General features: G+C 52.7%; 1 protein-coding gene across 1 annotated transcript; it reads left to right on the top strand.

Moving 5' to 3' along the window:
* Nucleotides 1-1,281: 1,281 nt before the first annotated feature.
* On the top strand, nucleotides 1,282-20,032 carry EPHB4 (EPH receptor B4). Its single transcript, XM_066382288.1, has 17 exons — nucleotides 1,282-1,785; nucleotides 4,540-4,610; nucleotides 5,201-5,488; nucleotides 6,211-6,607; nucleotides 8,284-8,439; nucleotides 8,622-8,954; nucleotides 9,258-9,382; nucleotides 9,763-9,928; nucleotides 12,825-12,927; nucleotides 13,134-13,198; nucleotides 13,313-13,426; nucleotides 13,534-13,781; nucleotides 16,120-16,335; nucleotides 16,642-16,791; nucleotides 17,191-17,384; nucleotides 17,575-17,730; nucleotides 18,952-20,032. Exons 1-17 carry the CDS (start codon nucleotides 1,734-1,736, stop codon nucleotides 19,079-19,081), a joined length of 2,964 nt encoding a protein of 987 aa, XP_066238385.1. The 5' UTR covers nucleotides 1,282-1,733; the 3' UTR covers nucleotides 19,082-20,032.
* Nucleotides 20,033-21,086: the final 1,054 nt, after the last annotated feature.

Below are 21,086 nucleotides of genomic sequence, written 5' to 3'. Positions count from 1 at the left end.
CAGTGAGGAAGGGCAGGGGCGTGGGGAGCACCACTTGTGGCAGGAAGATAAGTGAGCTGGGACAAGAGGTCACTAGAGGCCTGGCTGTCTTCTCTGGGGGTGGGAGGCAGTTAGAGGTGCTTGGCAGGCCCCCAGGCATCCCTGATTCCTCCTTCCCTCTCTTTTGGCTCCTCAGCTCCTCCTGACTCTGTATCCCTTAAATACTTTCTAAACTCTTTCCTTCCATTTATTCCACTGGAAGACTCTTGCAGCCACCTCCATCCACCCCATGACTCACATTAGGTGCCCTAATGCAGAAGGGGACTGGTGGGAGGTTCACTGCTTTTCTGGACCCTCCCCTCTAACTGATGGGATGGGGGGAGGGTGGTGGCAATGAGAGGAAGGGCCCTCCCAGCCATCCCGAGGGCCCCCAGGAGCCAGACAGGAAACAGCCTCAGGAAAGACAGCAGCAGTCCCGGCCTCAGCCCCAAGGGTCAGGGCTGCGGGTTGCGCGGAGCCCTCCCAACCGCGAGAGTGAGAAGGAGGACGATGATTTGGGAATCCACTTGGACCCTTCACTCTCTCAGACACCACCTACCTTTTATTTACTCTTGCTTCCTTGACTTTTCTATACTCCTCCCCGCTTCAACCTAGTTGCCTCTCTTCCTCCCGGCATTTTTCAGCGCTACGCTGAGGGCACACAGTAAGTCCCTAATACTTAATGTTTGTTGAATGATTGTGTGAACGTTCGCTCCAGGGTTATCTAAGCTGAGATCGCTGCCTCTGGGCTCTCAGCGCCACCTTTAGTCCTCAAAAACTTCCCCAAACACGGTCCACTGCGCCAACTAGGGAGTAATGGGCTAATCCTGAAGAATCCGAAGTCCGCAGGAAGAGAATGTTCACTCTACGGGGCCCTCCGTGCTGCTAGGTGTGCTTCTCTGCTCTCTGGTGTCCGCCGGGTTTGGGCCTGGCACGGGGGTCCCTGGGCCCCAGCCCAGACACGCGTGATCCGAACCAGGGTACACAGCCCCTGTGCACATCTGGGCGGTCCCTGGGCTCCGCGCCCGCCGCCCCTCCCCCTTCTCCAAACTTTCTCCCAACTTCCCGACCAGCTCCGCTCCGCGCCCCATTCCACTTCCCTCGTGAATTATTCAGCAGCGCGTGGTCCAATCAGCGCACCTTCCCCCCCACCTCAGGCGGAGCTGGGGCTGGGGGCGGCTTCCCCAGCCTCCCGCGCGTCCCTCCCTCCTTCTCCAGGCGCCGCCCGGCCCTGTCCTAGCCCGGCCCAACCCAGCCCCGGCCGTCCAGCCCCGTTCCGCAGTCTCCCTCCCTCTCGCTCTGTCCCCGCTCCGGCTTCCACCCTCCCCGCCCGCGCTAAACGCACTCGGCCCCGCGGCGCGAGCAACGCCACTCCAGGGAAGGGGGGGAGAAAGCGCGAGACGGGCCCACCCTCAGCCAGCCGTGGAGGGAGGGACCCCGAGGCTTCGGAGGGCCCCGACTCCAGCCACGTCTCTCTCTGAGCCCTCCCGGCGCGTCCTCTGCAAGGACGCCCCCCGCCCGCTGGCGCGGCGGGGACGCGGGGCCACACCTGGGCGCCACTGCCCGGTGCCCGGCACACCCGCATGGGCCCACGCTGAGACTCCGACGAGAGTTCCGTGCGGGGAGTCGGGGTCTACCCGCTCAGGGGGTCTCAGAACTGGGGGGGCTAGCGCCCCCCAAACTCAGATCAAATCCAACCCGAGTGAGGCGGCGCCATGGAGCTCCGGGCTCTGCTCTGCTGGGCTTCGCTGGCAGCCGCTTTAGAAGGTGAGTTTCCTTAGGGGCATCTCGCCACTCCTGGGGCCCCCGAAGTTGGGTCTCGGAGTGGAGGGGCCGACCCCTCTTGTACCCCTACCCCGGCACCTCAACTCCGAACACTTCGGACCAATAATACTAGACCGGGCGGGGGGCGGGGAAGAGGCGGCCCAGCGGGGAGTGGAGTTTTCTTTTGTTTGGGAAAGAGATGGAGTCGGGCTCAGTCCCGGGACTTTGCACCTAACCCTGGCTCCCAAAACTCTCCCTCCTGACTCTAGACGCCTTTGGCGGCCTTTTCTTTTCTCCCTACTCCAATCTTCAAAACTCTCTTCAAAGTTTCCCACCCTCTTCCCATCTCGGCTAAAAAGAAGTCAAGATTTCTGGAGAAACAACTTCAGACAAGGCAGAATTTTGTGCTAGGCCATAAAAATGCCCCCATCCCTCACTCCTTAGCGTTCACACCTTGATCCTACAATTCCACTCGAGGCTGTCAGGATGGCCACCTGCATTTACACTCCAAACAAATCTCCCGAAGCCAGGGCCCCTGCCACAGAGAGGCCCCCTCCTGGCTTCCCTAGGCTGCACCCCAGCCCTTTAAATGCTCTCTTGACCCCAACACTGCCCAAGTCCTAGACAAGTCCGCTTTCCTCCAGACCTACAGTTCAGCAGAAACTGACCTTAGTAATGTACAGCCCCTGTGTTGCCCTGACTCAGCCTAATGACCACCTACCTCCTCATCTCTCTTAACTTTATAATTTTTCTAATATATTCCCCCCCCAAATGTTCCTTTATTCATGAGTCTCTCCCCTCCCCTCACCCCCTAGAGGGGGAACCAAGAGCCCTATAAACCCTCCTCCTACTGCCCTAATCTCCTCTCAATGAGCTGCCTCCTCCTCCCCTTCACTGCCTGGAATCAAAGGGGTCTCTAGGGAGGGGGTTTTGGGGGGCTTGCTGAGGAGGAGGAACCCAAGGCAGTTAGAAACCCTTCTCTCCCAGACTGGGCTGTGCTGCTCTGGGCTGGGGATCAAAATCGGGGTGTGGGGAGAGAGAAGACTGACCTGGCTCAGAGAAAGAAGAGGAAAGACTGAGAGAGAAAGGAAAGCAAAGCGGGGAGAAAACACACCAGGATGAATTGGGGTGAGAGGGAAAGAAAGATGCAAAGAGGCAGAGGGAGTCACTTCTAATTAATTGCTGTTGCCAAGTGCTTTCTAAGCCCCAGGCCCATGCTGAGGGCATTATATTTTCATGTTTCCCACAGCCCTGGAGGTGGGAGGGATTGTTGTCCCATTTTACAGATGAAGAGCCTGAAAAGCTTAGAAGAGTTAAGTAATTTATACAAGGCCAAGTACCCTAGCGAAAGTGGTAAGTGTAAGACAGAAGAGAGAGAGACAGCAAGAGAAATGGAGGTGGAGAGGGAGCTGCGGAGAGAGAGGTGAGAAGCAGGAGAACTGACAGAGCGGGAGGAAGAGGCAAGACCAAGGGAGAGTAAGAGAAAGTGAGCTGCTCAGAGCACAGGGGACAGCCCTGAAACAGAGACAGTGTGTAAATTGGAGACAGGAAAACACTATCCAGGCTGGAACAATGGAGGGTGGAGACGGCAGCCTCTATCCACCCCTTTCCCAGAACCCGGGCATCCTGTCCCCAGCCTGCTGGGCCGTCTCCCTCCACCCATGGGGACCAGAGCCTTACCTGGGGCTGGCCAGTCTGCCTGATCCCTTGCCCTCTGTGGATGTCACTTGGTCCCTGGGAGGAAGCTGCCCCACCCACCTGTCCTCCCTTCTCTCCAGCAGCCCCCATGCAGAAGTGGGGACCTGGTCCCAGGTGTGCTGCTAGTTCCCCTGGGGGCCCCCCTCTACTCCTCCCAGGTCAGGCAAGGAAGGGGGCACATTGCCCTGGCCTCCAGGGGTATTCCCCAGCCTCCCTGCACCCTCCCCTGCTAGGGCCTGTGCAGTTTACCTTAATCCCCCCTCTGCCAGAGTCCCACCCCTTTCTAGTTCCCCTCCCCCAAGCCTAGCTGAGCCAGGTGTGTTCACCGCCCCCCATACATACACCCCTAAAGTCTCCTCCCCTTTTCCTCCCCATAACCAAATCCAGATGTGAGGCCTCTGCAGGCAGGGGCCAGGGCGGGAACCCAAGCATCCTGGCCTCCAGTACTTCCTTCTCTGACAGCAGTGAGCTGAGGGAGAGGGGAGGGAGTGGGAGTGCTGGCTGGGCCTCTGGAGCTGAGCACCACCTTCCTGGATCTGAAGGAATGGAGTGTTGGGTCCCAAAAGAAGGAGGGACATGGAAGGGGAGTAGAGTTGGTTGCAGGGAGGCAGCAACTTAGGAATTGAGAAAGGGACTGTGAAGGCCCTGGCAGGCCCTGTAAAGTAGGGGTATCCCCATGCTATTAGCCCTTTGCCCACCAAAGGGTCAGAGCCAGTTCAGGGCTCTAGTTTAATCCTTTCTGAGCTGTTTGCCTTTCTCCCCTTCCAGTGTTTGCTCCTTCCTCTCTCCTCCAGGGTACAGTGGTTCAGGGAGACCTAGATCTGGGCGTCCTGAGGGGGCAGCAAGCCTGCCATCTGTTAGGCGTTGGGTTGGCATTCAAAAAGGAGGTGAGAAATGGAAGGGCAGGGCTCACTCCTGTCCTCATCTTGTCTCAGTCTAAGTGACCCCTAATTCAGAGCTAAGAGGACCCCCCTGTCTCTGTTCCCAGGAATCAGGTCTTCCCAGTGTCTCCCCTAAGTGCTGACTGATTCTGTCTGTCTGTCTGTCTGTCTATCTTAGAGACCCTGCTGAACACAAAATTGGAAACTGCTGATCTGAAGTGGGTGACATTTCCTCAGGTGGAAGGGCAGGTAAGAGCTGGGGTTCAGGGCCCTGGCAGTTGGCTCAGTGGATACAACATCACCTAGCATGCCGCTGGCCTGTGGCATCCCGGATTCAATCCCTGGTCAGGGCACACAAGAGAAGCGACCATCTGCTTCTCTTTCCTTTCCTCTCCCCCTTCTCTATCTCTTCCTCTCTCGCAGCCAGTGGCTCAATTGGTTCGAGCCTCAGCCCAGGCGCTGAGGTTAGCTGGGTTGGTCTGAGCTTCGAGCATAGGCCTCGGGTGCTGAGCTTGAGGGTAGCTTGGTTGATTCAATCATAGACCTCAGACAGGGGTAGCTCTGGGGCTGCCAGGCGGTATGGGAGTCTGTCTCTCTGTCTTCCCTCCTCTCACTTAAAAAAGAAATAGCTGGGATTCAGAAGGGAAAATAAGGGCCAAGCAATACCAGTGCTGACCTGCTTTCCATGGCCCTTACATCACAGCAGCAGGAACCAGTGTCCTCTGAGCTCTTGCTCTCTGAGGTCCCCTCCCCTAGTCACTGCTACTTGATGACAAACACCCTCCCACTGACCTTTAAGCCAGTCAGCAGCCCCCATGCTGACCCCCTTCTGCCCACAGTGGGAAGAGCTGAGTGGCCTGGATGAGGAGCAACACAGTGTTCGGACCTATGAGGTATGTGATGTCCAGCGGGCCCCAGGCCGCGCGCACTGGCTGCGCACTGGTTGGGTCCCCCGGCGAGGTGCTGTCCACGTGTATGCCACACTGCGCTTCACCATGCTCGAGTGCCTGTCCCTGCCCCGGGCTGGGCGCTCCTGCAAGGAGACCTTTACAGTCTTCTACTTCGAGAGTGACGCTGACACAGCCACAGCCCTCACACCAGCCTGGATGGAGAACCCCTACATCAAGGTATCCAGGGTATAGCCATGGGCCAGGGCGGGGCTAGGGCGGGCCTGTGGCCTAGGGACAATGGAGGCAAACTTTCAAGACCCTTGGTTGGGGCACTGGAAGCAGGAGCCTCAGGTCTGGGTAGAGAAGAAGGTGGTCTGCTAGGTGGAGCAGTAGCATGCAGTTGGGCTGCCAACCTGGCCCCCAGGAAAAGTCCTCTCAGTCATTCTAATCCACTGTACTTAGGCCGCCCCATACATCACCCTGTATCCCCCTGCCCTTCACCCGGGAATGCCTTCTCTCTGCCTCTTCTACCCACCTGCTCTGTCTTCTGAGTTCCAGCTCCTAGGTCTCTCTTGGGATGCCTTTGCTGAGGTGCCCGCTCTGGAGTCCCACCTGTCATAGCACTCGTCACACACTTTATAACTTATCTGTATTTCCTTCGTTTCCGTTTCCTCCGCACTGAGGTCAGGGCCTGGCATAGAATAGGTGTTGATAAATTTTTGTAGGATGAATGAATGAACGAAAAGGGGGTGGTGCAGGACAGAGGCTGGACACATTACAGAAGCTCAGCAAGTATTCGTGAAAAATGTTAGAGGAGGAGGAGGAGGATGTGGGTTGAGAAAGCGGGAGAGAAGGTTCTGGAACAAAGGAGAGAGGGTAAGCTAAGAAGAACAAGACAGTCCACTGGGTCCTTGGGGAGTGGAGAACAACAACAGCTGAGTCTCTCCTTGGGCCGGCAGGTAGACACAGTGGCCGCTGAGCACCTGACCCGGAAGCGCCCTGGGGCCGAGGCAACTGGTAAAATGAACGTCAAGACCCTGCGCCTGGGTCCACTCACCAAGGCTGGCTTCTACCTGGCTTTCCAGGACCAGGGCGCCTGCATGGCCCTGCTGTCCCTGCACCTCTTCTACAAGAAGTGTGCCCAGCTGACCGTGAACCTCACCTACTTCCCGGAGACCGTGCCTCGGGAGCTTGTGGTGCCAGTGGCAGGGAGTTGTGTGGCTGATGCCATCTCGGCCCCCGGCCCCAGTCCCAGCCTCTACTGCCGCGAGGATGGCCAGTGGGCCCAGCAGCCAGTCACGGGCTGCAGCTGTGCTCCGGGGTTTGAGGCCGCCGAGGGAAATACCAGGTGCCGAGGTAAGGGCTGGCGTGACCCTGAGAAAGCGTTGCCAAACCCTGAGTAGGAGGTCCTGTGCCCTGCTCATGGCCCCACTTCTTAAATTTCCATTTTGAACAGTTTTTGCTCTCCTGGGCACTCAGTTCCTGGGAGGGCCTGTTTTTATCTCTGCTCCCTTCCTCCAACTCCTGCCCATCCCCAGAATAGTTCCACACGCTTTCCCCTATATCCACTGCTTTCTGGACATGGGAGGCTGTCCAGGGATGCACGACTGTCCTCAGGTGGGGGCACCGTAGCGAGCTCAGAGGACAAAGGTGTCATGGTCTCTGTTGTTCATTATGGTTCCTGGCTATTTACAGAGCCCATTATGAAAGATAATGCAACAATGTCAAATGATGTGTTTACTCCTCGCCACTATCATTTTAATAAAGAAGCACACACATTATTATGTCACAAACTTTTCTTCATGTTTTAATCATTGTATTTCAACTTACTTGGTTTACTTTATAATCCAGTGCATTTTGTGTGCTTTTTTTTTTTTAGCGAGAGAAACAGACAAACAGGAAGGGAGAGAGATGAGAAGCATCAACTTGTTGCAGCACTTTAGTTGTTTATTGATTGCTTCTCATACATGCTTTGACTGGGGGTGGGGGGTAGGGGGTGTTCTAGCCTAGCCAGTGACCTTGGGCTCAAGCTAGTGACCATGGGGTCATGTCTATGATCCCGTGCTCAAGTTAGTGACCCCACACTCAAGCTGGTGAGCTCGCACTCAAGCTGGTGACCTTGGGGTTTTGAACCTGAGTCCTCAGCGTCCCAAGTTGCAATGCTATGCAGTGCGCCACCACCTGCTCAGGCTTGTAGTGTGTATTTTAAGTCATTATTTTGAGCAGCAGTCTTTGAGTTTTACCAGACTGCCATGGGTTAGGGTTGTGGGTGTTAGGGTTAATCTCTGACCTGGAGCAGGTCTCCTCTTAGAAGTGATGTTTCTGAGTTCTTCCTGACCTGTTTCCCCCTTTGTATTTCATGCAGGCTTAAGAGCAGCTGCATGTTTGTTTGTTTGTTTGTTTGTTTTATAAATAAATTTTTATTTTAATGGGGTGACATCAATAAATCAGGGTACATATATTCAAAGAAAACATTTTCAGGTTATCTTGTCATTTAGTTCTGTTGCATACCCATCACCCAAAGAGAAATCGTCCTCCGTCACCCTCTATCCAGTTTTCTTTGTACCCCTCCCCCTCCCCTTCTCCTTCTCCCCCCTTCCCTCCCCCCCCCCATAACCACCACACTCTTGTCCATGTCTCTTAGTCTCGCTTTTATGTCCCACCAATGTATGGGCTCCTGCAGTTCTTGTTTTTTTCTGATTCGCTTATTTCACTCTGCATAATGTTATCAAGGTTCCACCATTCTGCTGTAAGTGATCCGATGTCATCGTTTCTTCTAGCTGAATAGTATACCATGGTGTATATGTGCCCCATCTTCTTTATCCAGTCTTCTATTTTTTTTACAGTGATTAAAAGCCTTTAAGCAAACTCTTGGCCAATACAGCAAGAATCCATAAAAGAGTAGTGTCCTTAATTAACATGTTCACCAAGTCCAAATTGGCCCCATCACCATGCCAAATCCCTGAAAAATGCAACCCAACAGCTGCATGTTTTTGATGCGTGTTTTGGTGAATGCTTTCTCTCTCTCTCAGCCTGTGCTCAGGGCACCTTTAAACCTCTGTCTGGGGAGGGGTCCTGCCAGCCATGCCCAGCCAACAGTCACTCAAACACCATTGGCTCATCTGTCTGCCAGTGCCGCATAGGATACTTTCGGGCCCGCACAGACCCCCGGGGTGCGCCCTGTACCAGTAAGTGACCAGTGACCCCTGAGATGGACCCCCACCCCCAACCCCATCTTCCCAGGCATTCCTCCTTTTGACCCTGGCCTGCTGGTGCCCAGCCAAGTCAGTCCCTCTGTCTCACTGCCTATCTGTCCAACTGCCCACCCCTCACATCTGCTCAGCCTGTCTGATTCCCTGGTTTCCTGCAGCTCCTCCATCAGCTCCAAGAAGTGTGGTTTCCCGCCTGAATGGCTCTTCCCTGCGCTTGGAGTGGAGTGCCCCCCTCGAGTCAGGTGGCCGAGAGGACCTCACCTATGCACTCCGGTGCCGGGAGTGCCGTCCTGGGGGGTCGTGCACACCCTGTGGAGGAGACCTGACCTTTGACCCTGGCCCTCGGGACCTGGTGGAACCCTGGGTTGCAATTCGTGGGCTGCGTCCTGACTTCACCTATACTTTCGAGGTCACTGCCTTGAATGGAGTATCTTCCTTAGCCACTGGGCCCGTCCCGTTTGAAGCTGTGAATGTCACCACTGACCGTGAGGGTGAGACTAGGAGCTGGGGGAGGCCCGAAGTCAAATGGGAGAGTCCAGGGAGGTCTTAAAGGAAAAAAGGCAGAAGCTGTGGAGTGGAGTTCCTAAGAAGTATGGAGGATCAGGGCTTTGTGGGCAAGAGGCAGAAAGAGAGGGAAAAAGATGCAGAGGAGTCTGGAGAGTTGAGGATGGGAGCTGGAAGGAATTCTTGAAACATCTGGAGGACCAAGAAAAGTGTAGCCAGCAGAAGAGTTGGGAAAGATAAGAGACAGACCTGCCACGCGGAAGAGCCCCAGCATGTCCTGTCTCTCACAGTGCCACCCCCAGTGTCCGACATCCGAGTCACTTGGTCCTCACCTAACAGCTTGAGCCTGGCATGGGTTGTTCCTCGGGCACCCAGTGGAGCCGTGCTGGACTATGAGGTCAAGTACTATGAGAAGGTGAGACCAGGTGCTCCCCTGGGCTTGGGGTGGGCAGTGATGTGTGCTCCAAGAGTGGGACACCTGAACTGCAGGCCCTTGAATTCCACACTGCCACTAGCTATACGTGGAATTTGGGCCAGCCCCTCCGCCTCTCTGAGCTCAGTGTCCCTCTCTATAAAATAATTGTGATAATGATACTATCCCCACAGAATTGCTGCAAGGATTAAATAAGACAATGAATGCAAAACACAGCGCAGTGCACATAAGAGAGCACAAAGGCCTCACCTGCTAAGTAACAGGACCAAGATGCTAGTGCTAGGGGTGCAGGGCAGGGGGAGATGGGAAGAGCAATGGGAATGGGGCACCTCTACTTATAACCAACCCCTTCTCCTGGACAGGGTGCAGAGGGCCCCAGCAGTGTTCGGTTCCTGAAGACATCGGAAAACCGGGCAGAGCTGCGGGGGCTGAAGCGGGGAGCCAGCTACCTGGTCCAGGTGCGGGCCCGCTCTGAGGCCGGCTACGGGCCCTTCGGCCAGGAGCACCACAGCCAGACCCAGCTGGATGGTGAGCTTGGGAATAGGCACGGGCAGGGTGCTGCCCCTGAAGGACCCGCAAAGTCGCATCCCCGTGTTCTCTTTCTCTCAACTAAGAAGCATTTTGGCTCAGTAAGGGAGCATAGGATGTAGAAACCCAAACCAACACTGAGTGTGAAGACATGCTCAGCAGCCTTCCCTCAGCTGTTTGACCTGATGTAGCAAAAACTTGACCCCTGAGCCCCAGCTCTCTCATTTAAAAAAAAAAAAAGGAAATATGAGGCCTCTCACACAGGGCTCCAGGGAATAAATGTGATGACACCTGTTGTAATATGCTGGCCCAGGGGTTTTCTAAACCTTTTAATTTTTTTAAACAGTTTTTTGAGATACGATTCAGATACATACAATTCATCCATTTAAAGTGGCTTTTCACTCATTGGCTTTTAGTGTATCCACAGAGTTGTGCAACCATCACAATTCTAGAACATTTCAGTACCCCGAAATTATACCCTATACCCCTTCTATCACCCCCCAGCCCTCGGCAAATACTAATCTACTTTCTGTCTTTGAATTTTTCTGTTCTGGACATTTCATACATGTGGAATCATATGACCTTTTCTTTCTTTCTTTTTATTTTTAATATAATTTTTTGTTTGTTTTTATTTTTTGTTTTTTGGATTTTTTTTGGATTTACAGAGACAGAGAGTCAGAGAGAGGGACAGACAGACAGGAACGGAGAGGGATGAGAAGCATCAATCATTAGTTTTTCATTGCAACACCTTAGTTGTTCATTGATTGCTTTCTCATATGTGCTTTGACCATGGGCCTTCAGCAGAGCGAGTAACCCCTTGCTCGAGCCAGCGACCTTGGGTCCAAGCTGGTGAGCTTTGCTCAAACCAGATGAGCCCGCGCTAAAGCTGGTGACCTTGGGGTCTCAAACCTGGGTCCTCCGCATCCCAGTCCAACGCTCTATCCACTGCGCCACCGCTTGGTCAGGCTTTTCTTTCTTTTTTAAGAGAAAGAGAGAGATGGAGGAGGATGGAGATGAAAAGCATCAACTTGTAGTTGCTATACTTTAGTTGTTTACTGATTGCTTTTCAAACATGCCTTGATGGGCTGGGGGTGTCTCAAGCTGAACCAGTGACCCCTTGCTTAAGCCAGCAACCTTGAGGTCATGTCAACGATCCACACTCAAGTCAGTTTCCCCACCCTCAAGCTGGCAAGGCCATGCTTAAGCTGGTGACCCCATGCTCTAGCCAGCGACCTCAGGGTTTTGAACCGGGGTCCTCCACATCCCTAGCCAATGCTCAGTCCACTGTACCATCACTGATCAGGCAATGTGTGGTATTTTGTGACTGCTTCCTTCACTTAGCATGTTTTCAAAATTCATCTATGTTTTAGCATGTATTGAAATATAGAAAAGAGCCTGACCAGGCGGTGGCGCAGTGGATAGAGCGTTGGACTGGGATGTGGAAGACCCAGGTTCGAGACCCCGAGGTCGCCGGCTTGAGCGTGGGCTTATCTGGTTTGAGCAAAGCTCACCAGCTTGGACCCAAGGTCGTTGGCTCAAGCAAGGGGTCACTCAGTGTTCTGTAGTCCCATGGTCAAGGCACATATGAGAAAGCAATCCATGAACAACTAAGGTGTCGCAACAAAAAACTGATGATTGATGCTTCTCATCTCTCTTTATTCCCGTCTATCCCTCTCTCTGACTCTCTCTCTGTCTCTGTTAAATAAATAAATAAATAGGAAAGAAAGGCTCTTACCATGAGTAATTTTTGGTAGAACTTAACTTTCTCTAAAACAAAGATACTTTTAGCAGAACTTACTTTTTCTAAAAAGACTCCCTACCCCTGGCCTTGAGGTTCGTTTCCCAGGCTGTGGCCTGAGATAGTCTGCAAGGTTGCAGCTCTTCCTGGAATGTTTCTTCCTGAATTAATCTTATAGAGCAGTGGTCTCCAACCCCCGGGCCGTGGACCGGTACTGGTCTGTGGGCCATTTGGTACCGGTCTGCAGATAAATAATAAATAACTTACATTACTTCCGTTTTATTTATATTTAAGTCTGAACGATGTTTTATTTTTTAGAAATGACCAGATTCCCTCTGTTACATCCGTCTAAGACTCACTCTTGACGCTTGCCTGGGTCACGTGATACATTTATCCATCCCACCCTAAAGGCCAGTCCGTGAAAATATTTTCTGACATTAAACCGGTCCGTGGCCCAAAAAAGGTTGGGGACCACTGTTATAGATAAACATTATAAGAGAGCTTGTAGCTTGTGTCACTGCTTTGTTTTACTGCTTACTTCTCCTCCCCATTCCCCAATCAGTAAGTAATTTTGTCTTTAAAAGCTATCCCCAAACTGTGTTTGGGGCCGCATGATTTGAATGACTTAAGGTCTCCATGTAGTCGCTGGCTTTAAATAAAGACTCCTTAATTTGGCTACTTAAATGTGTGGCAAAAACATCTGTTTCTCGCTGTTCTGATACAACAGTATCAGTGCTTCATTTCCTGTGGCTGAAAAAGATTTCACTGAGTGGCTGTGACACATTTTATTTATCTATTCATTCACTGATGGACATTTGGGTTGTTTCCACTTGGGGACTATAAACACTTTTACTTTATTTAACCTTTGGAACCTTTCATTCAAATAAGACATTTCGTGGTCACCCGTACTTAGAACAAGATCAAACCTGCTCTGGCAGTAATATGACTGGGAAACTTCCTCCCTTGCCCTAACGGTCTGGAGGGCCCCGTGGCCCATGAGAAGCAGTTTGGAAATCACTGTGCTTCCCCAACCCTGGCTTTCCTTCATCCTCTCCCACCTGCCACACTGTTGTCAGGGAACCACAGATCATTCTCGAGGCTGGTGCAGGGCCCCTGAAGGCCATCAGGTTCTCCTGATCATGTTTTTTTCTCACCCAGAGAACGAGAGCTGGCGAGAGCAGCTAGCCCTGATTGCAGGCACTGCGGTGGTGGGCGTGGTGCTGGTCCTGGTGGTCATTGTCATCGCTGTTCTCTGCCTCAGGTGAGGGCTCTGGGCACCTGGAGGCCCCTGTGAAACCTGTATAGATGGCCACCTGCCCTCTTGCTCCAGAGCAAGCCTCCCTTGGTGCCCCAAGAGCTCGTTTCCACTTGGAATCCTTTTTGATCCCTGCTTCTCTCTTCCCATCCTGTCCCTCTGGGAACATAGATATGTGACTCAATTTACCTTTCCCCCCCTATTGTCCATAGGAAGCAGAGCAATGGGAGAGAAGCTGAATACTCAGACAAACACGGGCAGTATCTCATTGGACATGGTAGGTAGACCTATCCTGAAGGAAACAGGGCTAGGGTAAGGCTGTGAGCCAAGAACTAGGGTATCTGAGTGCAGGGGAAGTTACTTGGCTAATGGGCCCTGCGTGATTCCTCAGGTACTAAGGTCTACATTGATCCCTTCACTTATGAAGACCCTAATGAAGCTGTGAGGGAATTTGCAAAAGAGATCGATGTCTCCTATGTCAAGATTGAAGAGGTGATTGGTGCAGGTGAGCGGAAAGATGGCGAGATAGATGCTTGGGAGGGGAATGGGGTAGGGAGGGAAGGCAGGGCCAGACCAGGAGGAGGCGAGCTGATCCTTGGCATTCTTCCTAAGGTGAATTTGGGGAGGTGTGCCGGGGGCGGCTCAAGGCCCCGGGGAAGAAGGAGAGCTGTGTGGCTATCAAGACCCTGAAGGGCGGTTACACAGAGCGGCAGCGGCGGGAGTTCCTGAGCGAGGCCTCCATCATGGGCCAGTTCGAGCACCCTAACATCATCCGTCTGGAGGGCGTGGTTACCAACAGCGTGCCCGTGATGATCCTCACTGAGTTCATGGAGAACGGTGCCCTGGACTCCTTCCTGCGGGTGAGCTCCCCTGCCCCAGCCTCCTAAGTGCACCCGTGCTCTCCCAGTGCAGTCAGGGAGCTCAGAACCCAGGACAGATGGGTCCACATCATTCCCCCTTCGCCCTTTCTTCTCCCTTCGGGAAAGGTTGAGTCCCTGGGCCTGGCCCTTCCCAAGGCCGTGGGTGGAGCTGGCCTCTCTGTGCACCTCCTGTGTGCCAGCCACTGTCCTCAGCCCTGGGAATAAAACTGAATAATCTCTGCTCTTGGGGAGCTGACAGTTAATGGAGAAGACTGAAAATTAACAAGTAAACAATCAAGCTTTTGTAAAAAGTTAATAGGTAGTTCTAGATGTGAAAACAATTAAACAAGATCATGGAAAAGTGGGCTAGAGATAAGCTTATTTTTGTCACTTCAACAGGTTTTACTCAATTTTATTGTTTTGCTAAGTTTAGATTGCATTGTTTTTTAAACCAAAACATTTTTCTACGTAGCAAAATAATACTGCATTTAATAAAATTACAGTAATTCCTTGGCATCCTTTGATATTCAGTTTATATCCACATTTCCTCAGTTGTCTCTAAAATGTCCCTAACTGCTGGCTTATCCAAACCACCATCCATTTCAGGATCAAGCATTAAACCTGGTCGTTATCATTTTTGAGCCTCTTCTAAAGCCAAGACTGTCCTTTGTCATGGCCCTGACATGTTGAAGAGCTGGGCTACTTGTCCCCATGAATGTCTCACATTGTGGATTAATCAGATTCTTCCCTGTGGGGTCATTTGCTTGTTTCTCTGTATTTCCTGTAAGAGAAGTTATTTGCAATATTTTGATACATTCAAAATTAAATGGTGGCCAGCCTACATTGGGGGTGCTGTAACTTCACAGAACACCCCATCAGGTGACACAGGCCACCTGGCTGTCATCGTGAGTGATGCTGAAGTTGAGCTGGAGTAGTGTGAGGATGGCCTGACCCTCCATTGTGGACACAGGAGTCTGTCCCATTGGTCCCCTAAGATCCGGTTGCAGGGAGGGGAGGGGGTCTGTTTTAGAAGAGATGACATTCGGGTAGATGGGAAAGAGCCAACCTTGAGAAGATGGGGGAGAATCCTGTTGGAGGCAGAGAGTAGAGAACCACACCAGGCAAGAACTCAACAAGATGCAGAAAGGCAGGTGAGGCTGAACCTGGGGAGCAGGGGGACCGTGGTGGATCTTGATGTAGGTGGCGGCCCTGCCACATGGGCCTCATGACCTTGGTCAGGAATTTTGATTTGATTAGAAGTTTAACGGGAAGCCTTTGGCTTTAGGCGACCCCTGTGTTTTGGTTGTTCAACCCCCGCCGGGGTCGCGACCCACAGGTTGAGAACCGCTGCTTTGGAGGGATCTCAGTGGGAGATCCCTTTGGTGATAGCTGGGGAGCGGGAGTGGAAGGAAGCCCCAGGAACCAGTGAGAAGACTTGTAGTGACTCAGGCCATGAGGGTTACGGTGGGGTACAGAGAAGAGCTTGGATTTGGGGTGTGTTTTGGAAGCAGGGCCAGCAGAACTTGCTGATGGATTGTAAGTGGTGGGTGGTGGGTGGGGGGAAAGACAGGAAGACTCCGAGGTCTATACTCTGAGCACCTGGCAAGTGATGTTTCCATAAACAGATTCAAGGCCTGGGGTGAGTTCAGGCTTGCCTCTAAGCCTGATTCAGAATTTGGTTTTGGACTCTGTATCCTTGGCCCTGTAGGACAGCTGAGGGTCCCGGCATGCTAGCTAAACTAGAAGATGGGATTAGTTAACCTTTCCTGACTGATTGGTTTACCTGGTGAGAGCAAACTGTAAAGGGCAAGGTTGGGGTTTAGACCTTGGTTTGGTGCCGTGGTTGCTGACTGTACCCTGATTCCTCACTGTTCTCTTGCATACTATACACAGTTGGTCCAAGAAGGCTGAGCTAGAATTTAGCTGAATTAGCACAAATGTGTCTTTACCTGTAGCTCAGAGCACACTCCTGTCAGAACTCTGTTGCTATTAAATAAAAAAACATATTAGATCAAAAGCATTTGTTGAGTTTGTCCTGGGTATAAAGCACTGTACCAGGTTAAAAGGAAGAAAAACTGTAAATCTCTTCCTATATTCTAATTCAGAGAGCATGAATACATATATTTGAAACTGAAACAGTTACAAGCAGTGTAGTAAGTGCTCAGAGAACTCAGGATTATAGAAAGGAGGAGACCTTACCTGGGAAGTCTGAGGGCCTACTCTGCAGGTGAACGTGAGATGAGTCTGGACGAGCTAATACGGTTCAGAATGTGGAAGGCAGGGGGGAATGCAGAGTGAGCTGTCCTAACCATGCTCCTCTCCCTTGTCCGGTCTCCAGCTGAACGACGGACAATTCACCGTCATCCAGCTGGTGGGCATGTTACGAGGCATTGCCTCGGGCATGCGGTACCTCGCTGAGATGAGCTATGTCCACCGTGACCTGGCTGCCCGCAACATCCTGGTCAACAGCAACCTTGTCTGCAAGGTTTCCGACTTTGGCCTTTCTCGATTCCTGGAGGAGAACTCTTCTGACCCCACCTACACAAGCTCTCTGGTGAGACTGAGGGACTGACATAGGTACTTAGGGACTGGTGGGCAGGAAAGGTTGAAAAGGTGAGAGGGAAGGTAGAAAGGGGGATTGACAACTCTGGTCCAGAAACAAGTTGTAGGAGCAGAACACAGAGAGAGCGGTCATCTTAGGGAAACCAAGTTCTGGGTGTCTAGGAAAAGAATGGAGTTGGAGAGCTGAGTGCTTGCGTCCCAGATAGGTGGCCTGAGCTAGGAGGAAAAGCAAAGGCTGGGAGCAGAGAGCCTGGGTCCTATGAGAACCTCAGCTCATCTTTGTTCTCCTTATCTTTAGGGAGGAAAGATTCCCATCCGATGGACGGCCCCTGAAGCCATTGCCTTCCGGAAGTTCACATCTGCCAGTGATGCCTGGAGCTATGGGATTGTGATGTGGGAAGTCATGTCTTTTGGGGAACGACCATACTGGGATATGAGCAATCAGGATGTAAGTGTCCATAATCCTACCATGTTTGCTTGACATGTTCTCTCCTGGGATCTGGGTGGAGGTCAGGTTCCTGGAGAGCTTAACACTGCTGGGTCCTTGAGATGATGAGGGTGACACAAAGAAGAGTTGATCTTTGTATCCAAGGATGATACAGCATGTTTGGTCACAGGAGGACACAGGAATAGAGAACACAGTTGGGAGATTACACATCTGGATCATAGCCCAAGAACTACTAGGGTGTTGAGCCATAGCCAGCCTTGGCTTCAGCCAGGAGGACCCCCAGATTTACCTGGAAGCCTATAGCACCCATCCAGCATCTGTTAAGTCTCCATCTCCTTGGGGTGCTTTGACATCCTTATTCTTCCTGAACAGTCTCACCCACTGCTTCTGTCATTCCAGGTGATCAATGCCATTGAACAGGACTACCGGCTACCCCCTCCCCCAGACTGCCCCACCTCCCTGCACCAGCTCATGCTGGACTGTTGGCAGAAGGACCGGAATGCACGACCTCGCTTCCCCCAAGTGGTCAGTGCCCTTGACAAGATGATCCGGAATCCTGCCAGCCTCAAAATTGTGGCCAGGGAGAATGGCGGGTGAGGACCCCTGAGAATGGGCCCTCCTTGTTGCACTCTGCTACCCCCAGCCCCCCAGAACCTCCCAAAACATATCTGTCCCTTTGGTGGTATGTGGGATTGTCCCTGTCTGCTCCTCCAAGGCTGGGCTCAACGTTGCCACACTGACAGCCCTGTTACTCAGCATGTCTTCCCCGTCCTTGCTTCCCAGGGCCTCACACCCACTCTTGGATCAGCGGCAGCCTCACTACTCAGCTTTTGGCTCTGTGGGTGAGTGGCTTCGAGCCATCAAGATGGGAAGATACGAAGAAAGTTTTGCAGCTGCTGGGTTTGGCTCCTTCGAGCTGGTCAGCCAGATCTCTGCTGAGTAAGTCATGGCAGGAGCTGAAGTAGGGGTTGGAGCCAGGCAGTCAGAGGGCCACATGGGGACCAGAATCCAGCCCACTGCTTCAGCAGGGGCCTTTGGGGTCAACTTCTGGTGCCAACTTTTCTAGAGCCCCCCACCCCCACCCCAAAGCACTAACAGCTGCTGGGGCTGAGAGCCCAGAGTCGTCCAGGCCAGCTCGGCCACCTCACTCCCTTGCACCATTTCAGCCCTGGGCCATCTCACTCCCTGACTGGCAATCTGTGTCTGTCTTTGTGCATCTATCTGCATTCCAGACCCTGCTCTCACATTAACAACGTGTCAACTTTGGATGTTTTCCCATCCATAAAAGGAGAAGACTGGACTAAGTCTCGAAGAACCTTTCCAGCTTTAATGTTAAATGGTTTTATGATTTCAGCGCTTCCCAAAACTGTTTTCTTCCCTAGTTGGCCTTTCTCTGATACTACTCCTTCCTGCTTTCCCATTTCTCTCCCCAGGACACTTCTGGCCCCAGATTTGAATAACAGAACTAGAAGGAACAGAAACCTGGAACCAGAGGGTCCTGGAGGCCCTCTGCCTAGCATGGCAGGCCACAGGCCAGTCTGCCCACTGTGCCTGCTAGCTGTCCTCCCAAACTTGTTCCAACTTCTCTTTGACACAGGTTTATGCTGTTTCCCCCTCTCTTCTTTTTCTCCCTTATCTCAGTCTCCAGGCCTCAGGATGGAGCGGGGAGGTAGTTTATTTCTTCCCCTCCCTCCCCTTCCTCTTCACCCAGCCCTTCCTCTCTCTCTGGCCTTTTCTCTTCTGCTGTCGCTTTCTCCTCTACAGCAATCTGTGCAGCCCCTTCCCCCAACCTCATTTTGTGGGCCTTTCTTTCTCCTTTCTCCCCTTCTCTGATTCTCTGCCTTAATCCTTGCTGGACATCCAACCAGTCACCAGACCCCCACCCCCCACCCCCACTCTCACTTCCCGCCTTTTGACCCTGGCCCCCTTGGCCCAGGGCTGAGGGATACCTAAGTCCCATCCCCTACTGCGCCTGTGCAAAAAGACTGGCTGGGCTCCTAAATCCTCCTGAACTGCCTAGCAACTTTTGACGTATGCCCCTCCCCGCTGGCTTCCCTGATTGGCTGACAGTCCCTAGTCAATGACCAGGTTTCTGGAACTAACCTAGGAGCGCAGCCCCAGCACTCCAACGGCCTCATGTAGCTCTCTGTTCTTCCCCAGGGACCTGCTCCGAATAGGAGTTACTCTTGCGGGACACCAGAAGAAAATCCTGGCCAGTGTCCAGCACATGAAGTCTCAGCCCAAACCTGGAGCCCCAGGCGGATCGGAAGCACCAGCCCCCCAGTACTGACCTGCGCTTCCTCACCTGGAGCAGCAGGAATTCCCATGCTAGGGACACGGTTCCCCTTCTTTTGGGGGCAGAGTCGGGTGGGGACCCAAGAGGCCCCCATGCCTACGCCCCATCGGATTGCACTTTGAATCTATATGGGGGTGGGGAGCTGGCAATTTGGAGAGACAGGATTTGGGGATTCTGCCATTTGGGAGTATAGAAATACTGCGCTCCCTAGGTGGGGAACCCGACAGCAAGGGTGTGGGAGCCCTTCCCTCACAATTGGGTGTGCCCAGAAGGAAAGGAAGTGCCCCAGATCTGCCAGCTTCCTGGTGGTGGTTGGGTACAATCTCTGCAGCCTCCCTTTAATCCCCAGTTAAGGCCCCTGGGTGCCCCTCCTCACCTTGAAGGGCCTCAGACCAAAGAGAAGAGGGTGACAAGCCTTTAAGCTCGGGAGTGGAGCACCACGGTGGGAGGCGGGAAGGGGTGTCATGGCCCAGTGACAAAATCATTGGACTCGGATGTCCTAACCTTGCTGCTGTCTCCACGGAACTCAGTTTTCCCTTGTAAATGCCCCTCCCCTATCTGTTGCCTTCATATTGAAGGTTTTTGAGTTTTAATTTTTATTTTTGGTCTTATTTTTTCTTCTTTTTTTTTTTTTTTTGGTTTTTGTTTCTGGTTTGTTTTTTAACTGTCATTGTCATAACATTTTGTGTTGGAGGGGACCTGTTTCATCACTTGAAACGGGGACCCATCATTGTGTCTATTTCCAGAACAGTGCCTTGGTCACACCACAACCCCCAGACATTGCCCTGCCCCACCAAGTACCCCCTAGCTGTGTCCATGAGGGGGTGTGGGGTGTGGGGCGAGGTGGTGGTGGAAACCAGAGACAGACACCGGTGCTTGGAGGGGTTCTTAAATTATATTTAAAACAATTTTTTTTGTATAAATAAAAGAAAATGGGAAGTGTTACAGCTCTGGGGGTGATTGGGAGTGGGGATGGAATAGACTCCTGAGGAAAGAGGAGTCTGGGGATGGAGGGGTGGGAGTTCTAGAGACAGAGCTGGGGAGGCCTGGTGCTTAGTTCCCAGCCCCGGGGTGTGTTGGAGGTGGTGGGGTGGGGGCAATGGGAGATGAGTCATTGGCAGCTGCTTCTAACGGCTCCAGATGGTTCTGCCAAGAGCCTGGGGCACCTCCGGGGTGGGGCTGCCCCCTCCTCTCCTGCCCTGAATCCCTTGTCCTGGGAGGGTGCTTGTTTGAGGCAAAGAGAAGGCCCTGAGCTTACAGCCCCCTGAAGTAGGCGGGAGCATCCACTGAGATGGGGGTCCTGTCAAATGCAGACAGATGTGGACCAGATGTTGACAGCTGGGGTTGTTTTAAAGGCATGGGGGAAAGTGCATGGGCTGTGGGGGAGGTGCAGAAAACTGGCCTGGAGGATGCAGGCCCCCATGTGTGTACACGTACACACACGGATGCTGGGCTGGGTCAGGAGGACAATTCCCCCTTTCAAGATGCTGCCCAGGCAGGTTTTGCCAGCCTCAGGAAGGAGAGGGGGAAACCACCTGAGTGTCTTCCCCCTACCCCTTCTCCCTCCCAAACAGGAAGGTGAAGATGGAGTCAATCCCTATTGTTTTTCTCTGCTATCTTGTTTCCTCTCCCCCCAGTCAGCCCACCCTCAGGGACACCTGCAGGGGCAGGCCTGGACTGGGGCAGCTTTAAGTGGAGCAACCAAATTATTTCTTCATCTCAGTTGCCCCTGTTGTGTGGGAGTTGGTGCAGGGTCCTAAATCAGCTCTGCCTTTCTCAGCCCAGGGAGACTTGGACAATGATCCATCTCCAGCTTCCTACCTGTATAAGACTCTTGTGGAGTCCCTAATCCTCTGGGCTTCTCTGTCCCCTCACTTGATGAGACAGCCCCTATATTTCATACCTCCAAGAGAGGGAGGGACTCAGTCCTGCCAAGGATGGAAGGTGTCTGGGTCTAGAAGGAAGAAGTCTATCTGGCGGATGCCAGCCCAGGCCACCG

Source organism: Saccopteryx leptura, chromosome 4 (genome assembly GCF_036850995.1).
Source record: "Saccopteryx leptura isolate mSacLep1 chromosome 4, mSacLep1_pri_phased_curated, whole genome shotgun sequence".
Classification (NCBI taxonomy): Eukaryota; Metazoa; Chordata; class Mammalia; order Chiroptera; family Emballonuridae; genus Saccopteryx; species Saccopteryx leptura.
The sequence above is the reverse complement of the archived record's forward strand: the minus strand, read 5'-3'. Positions and strand labels throughout refer to the sequence as shown.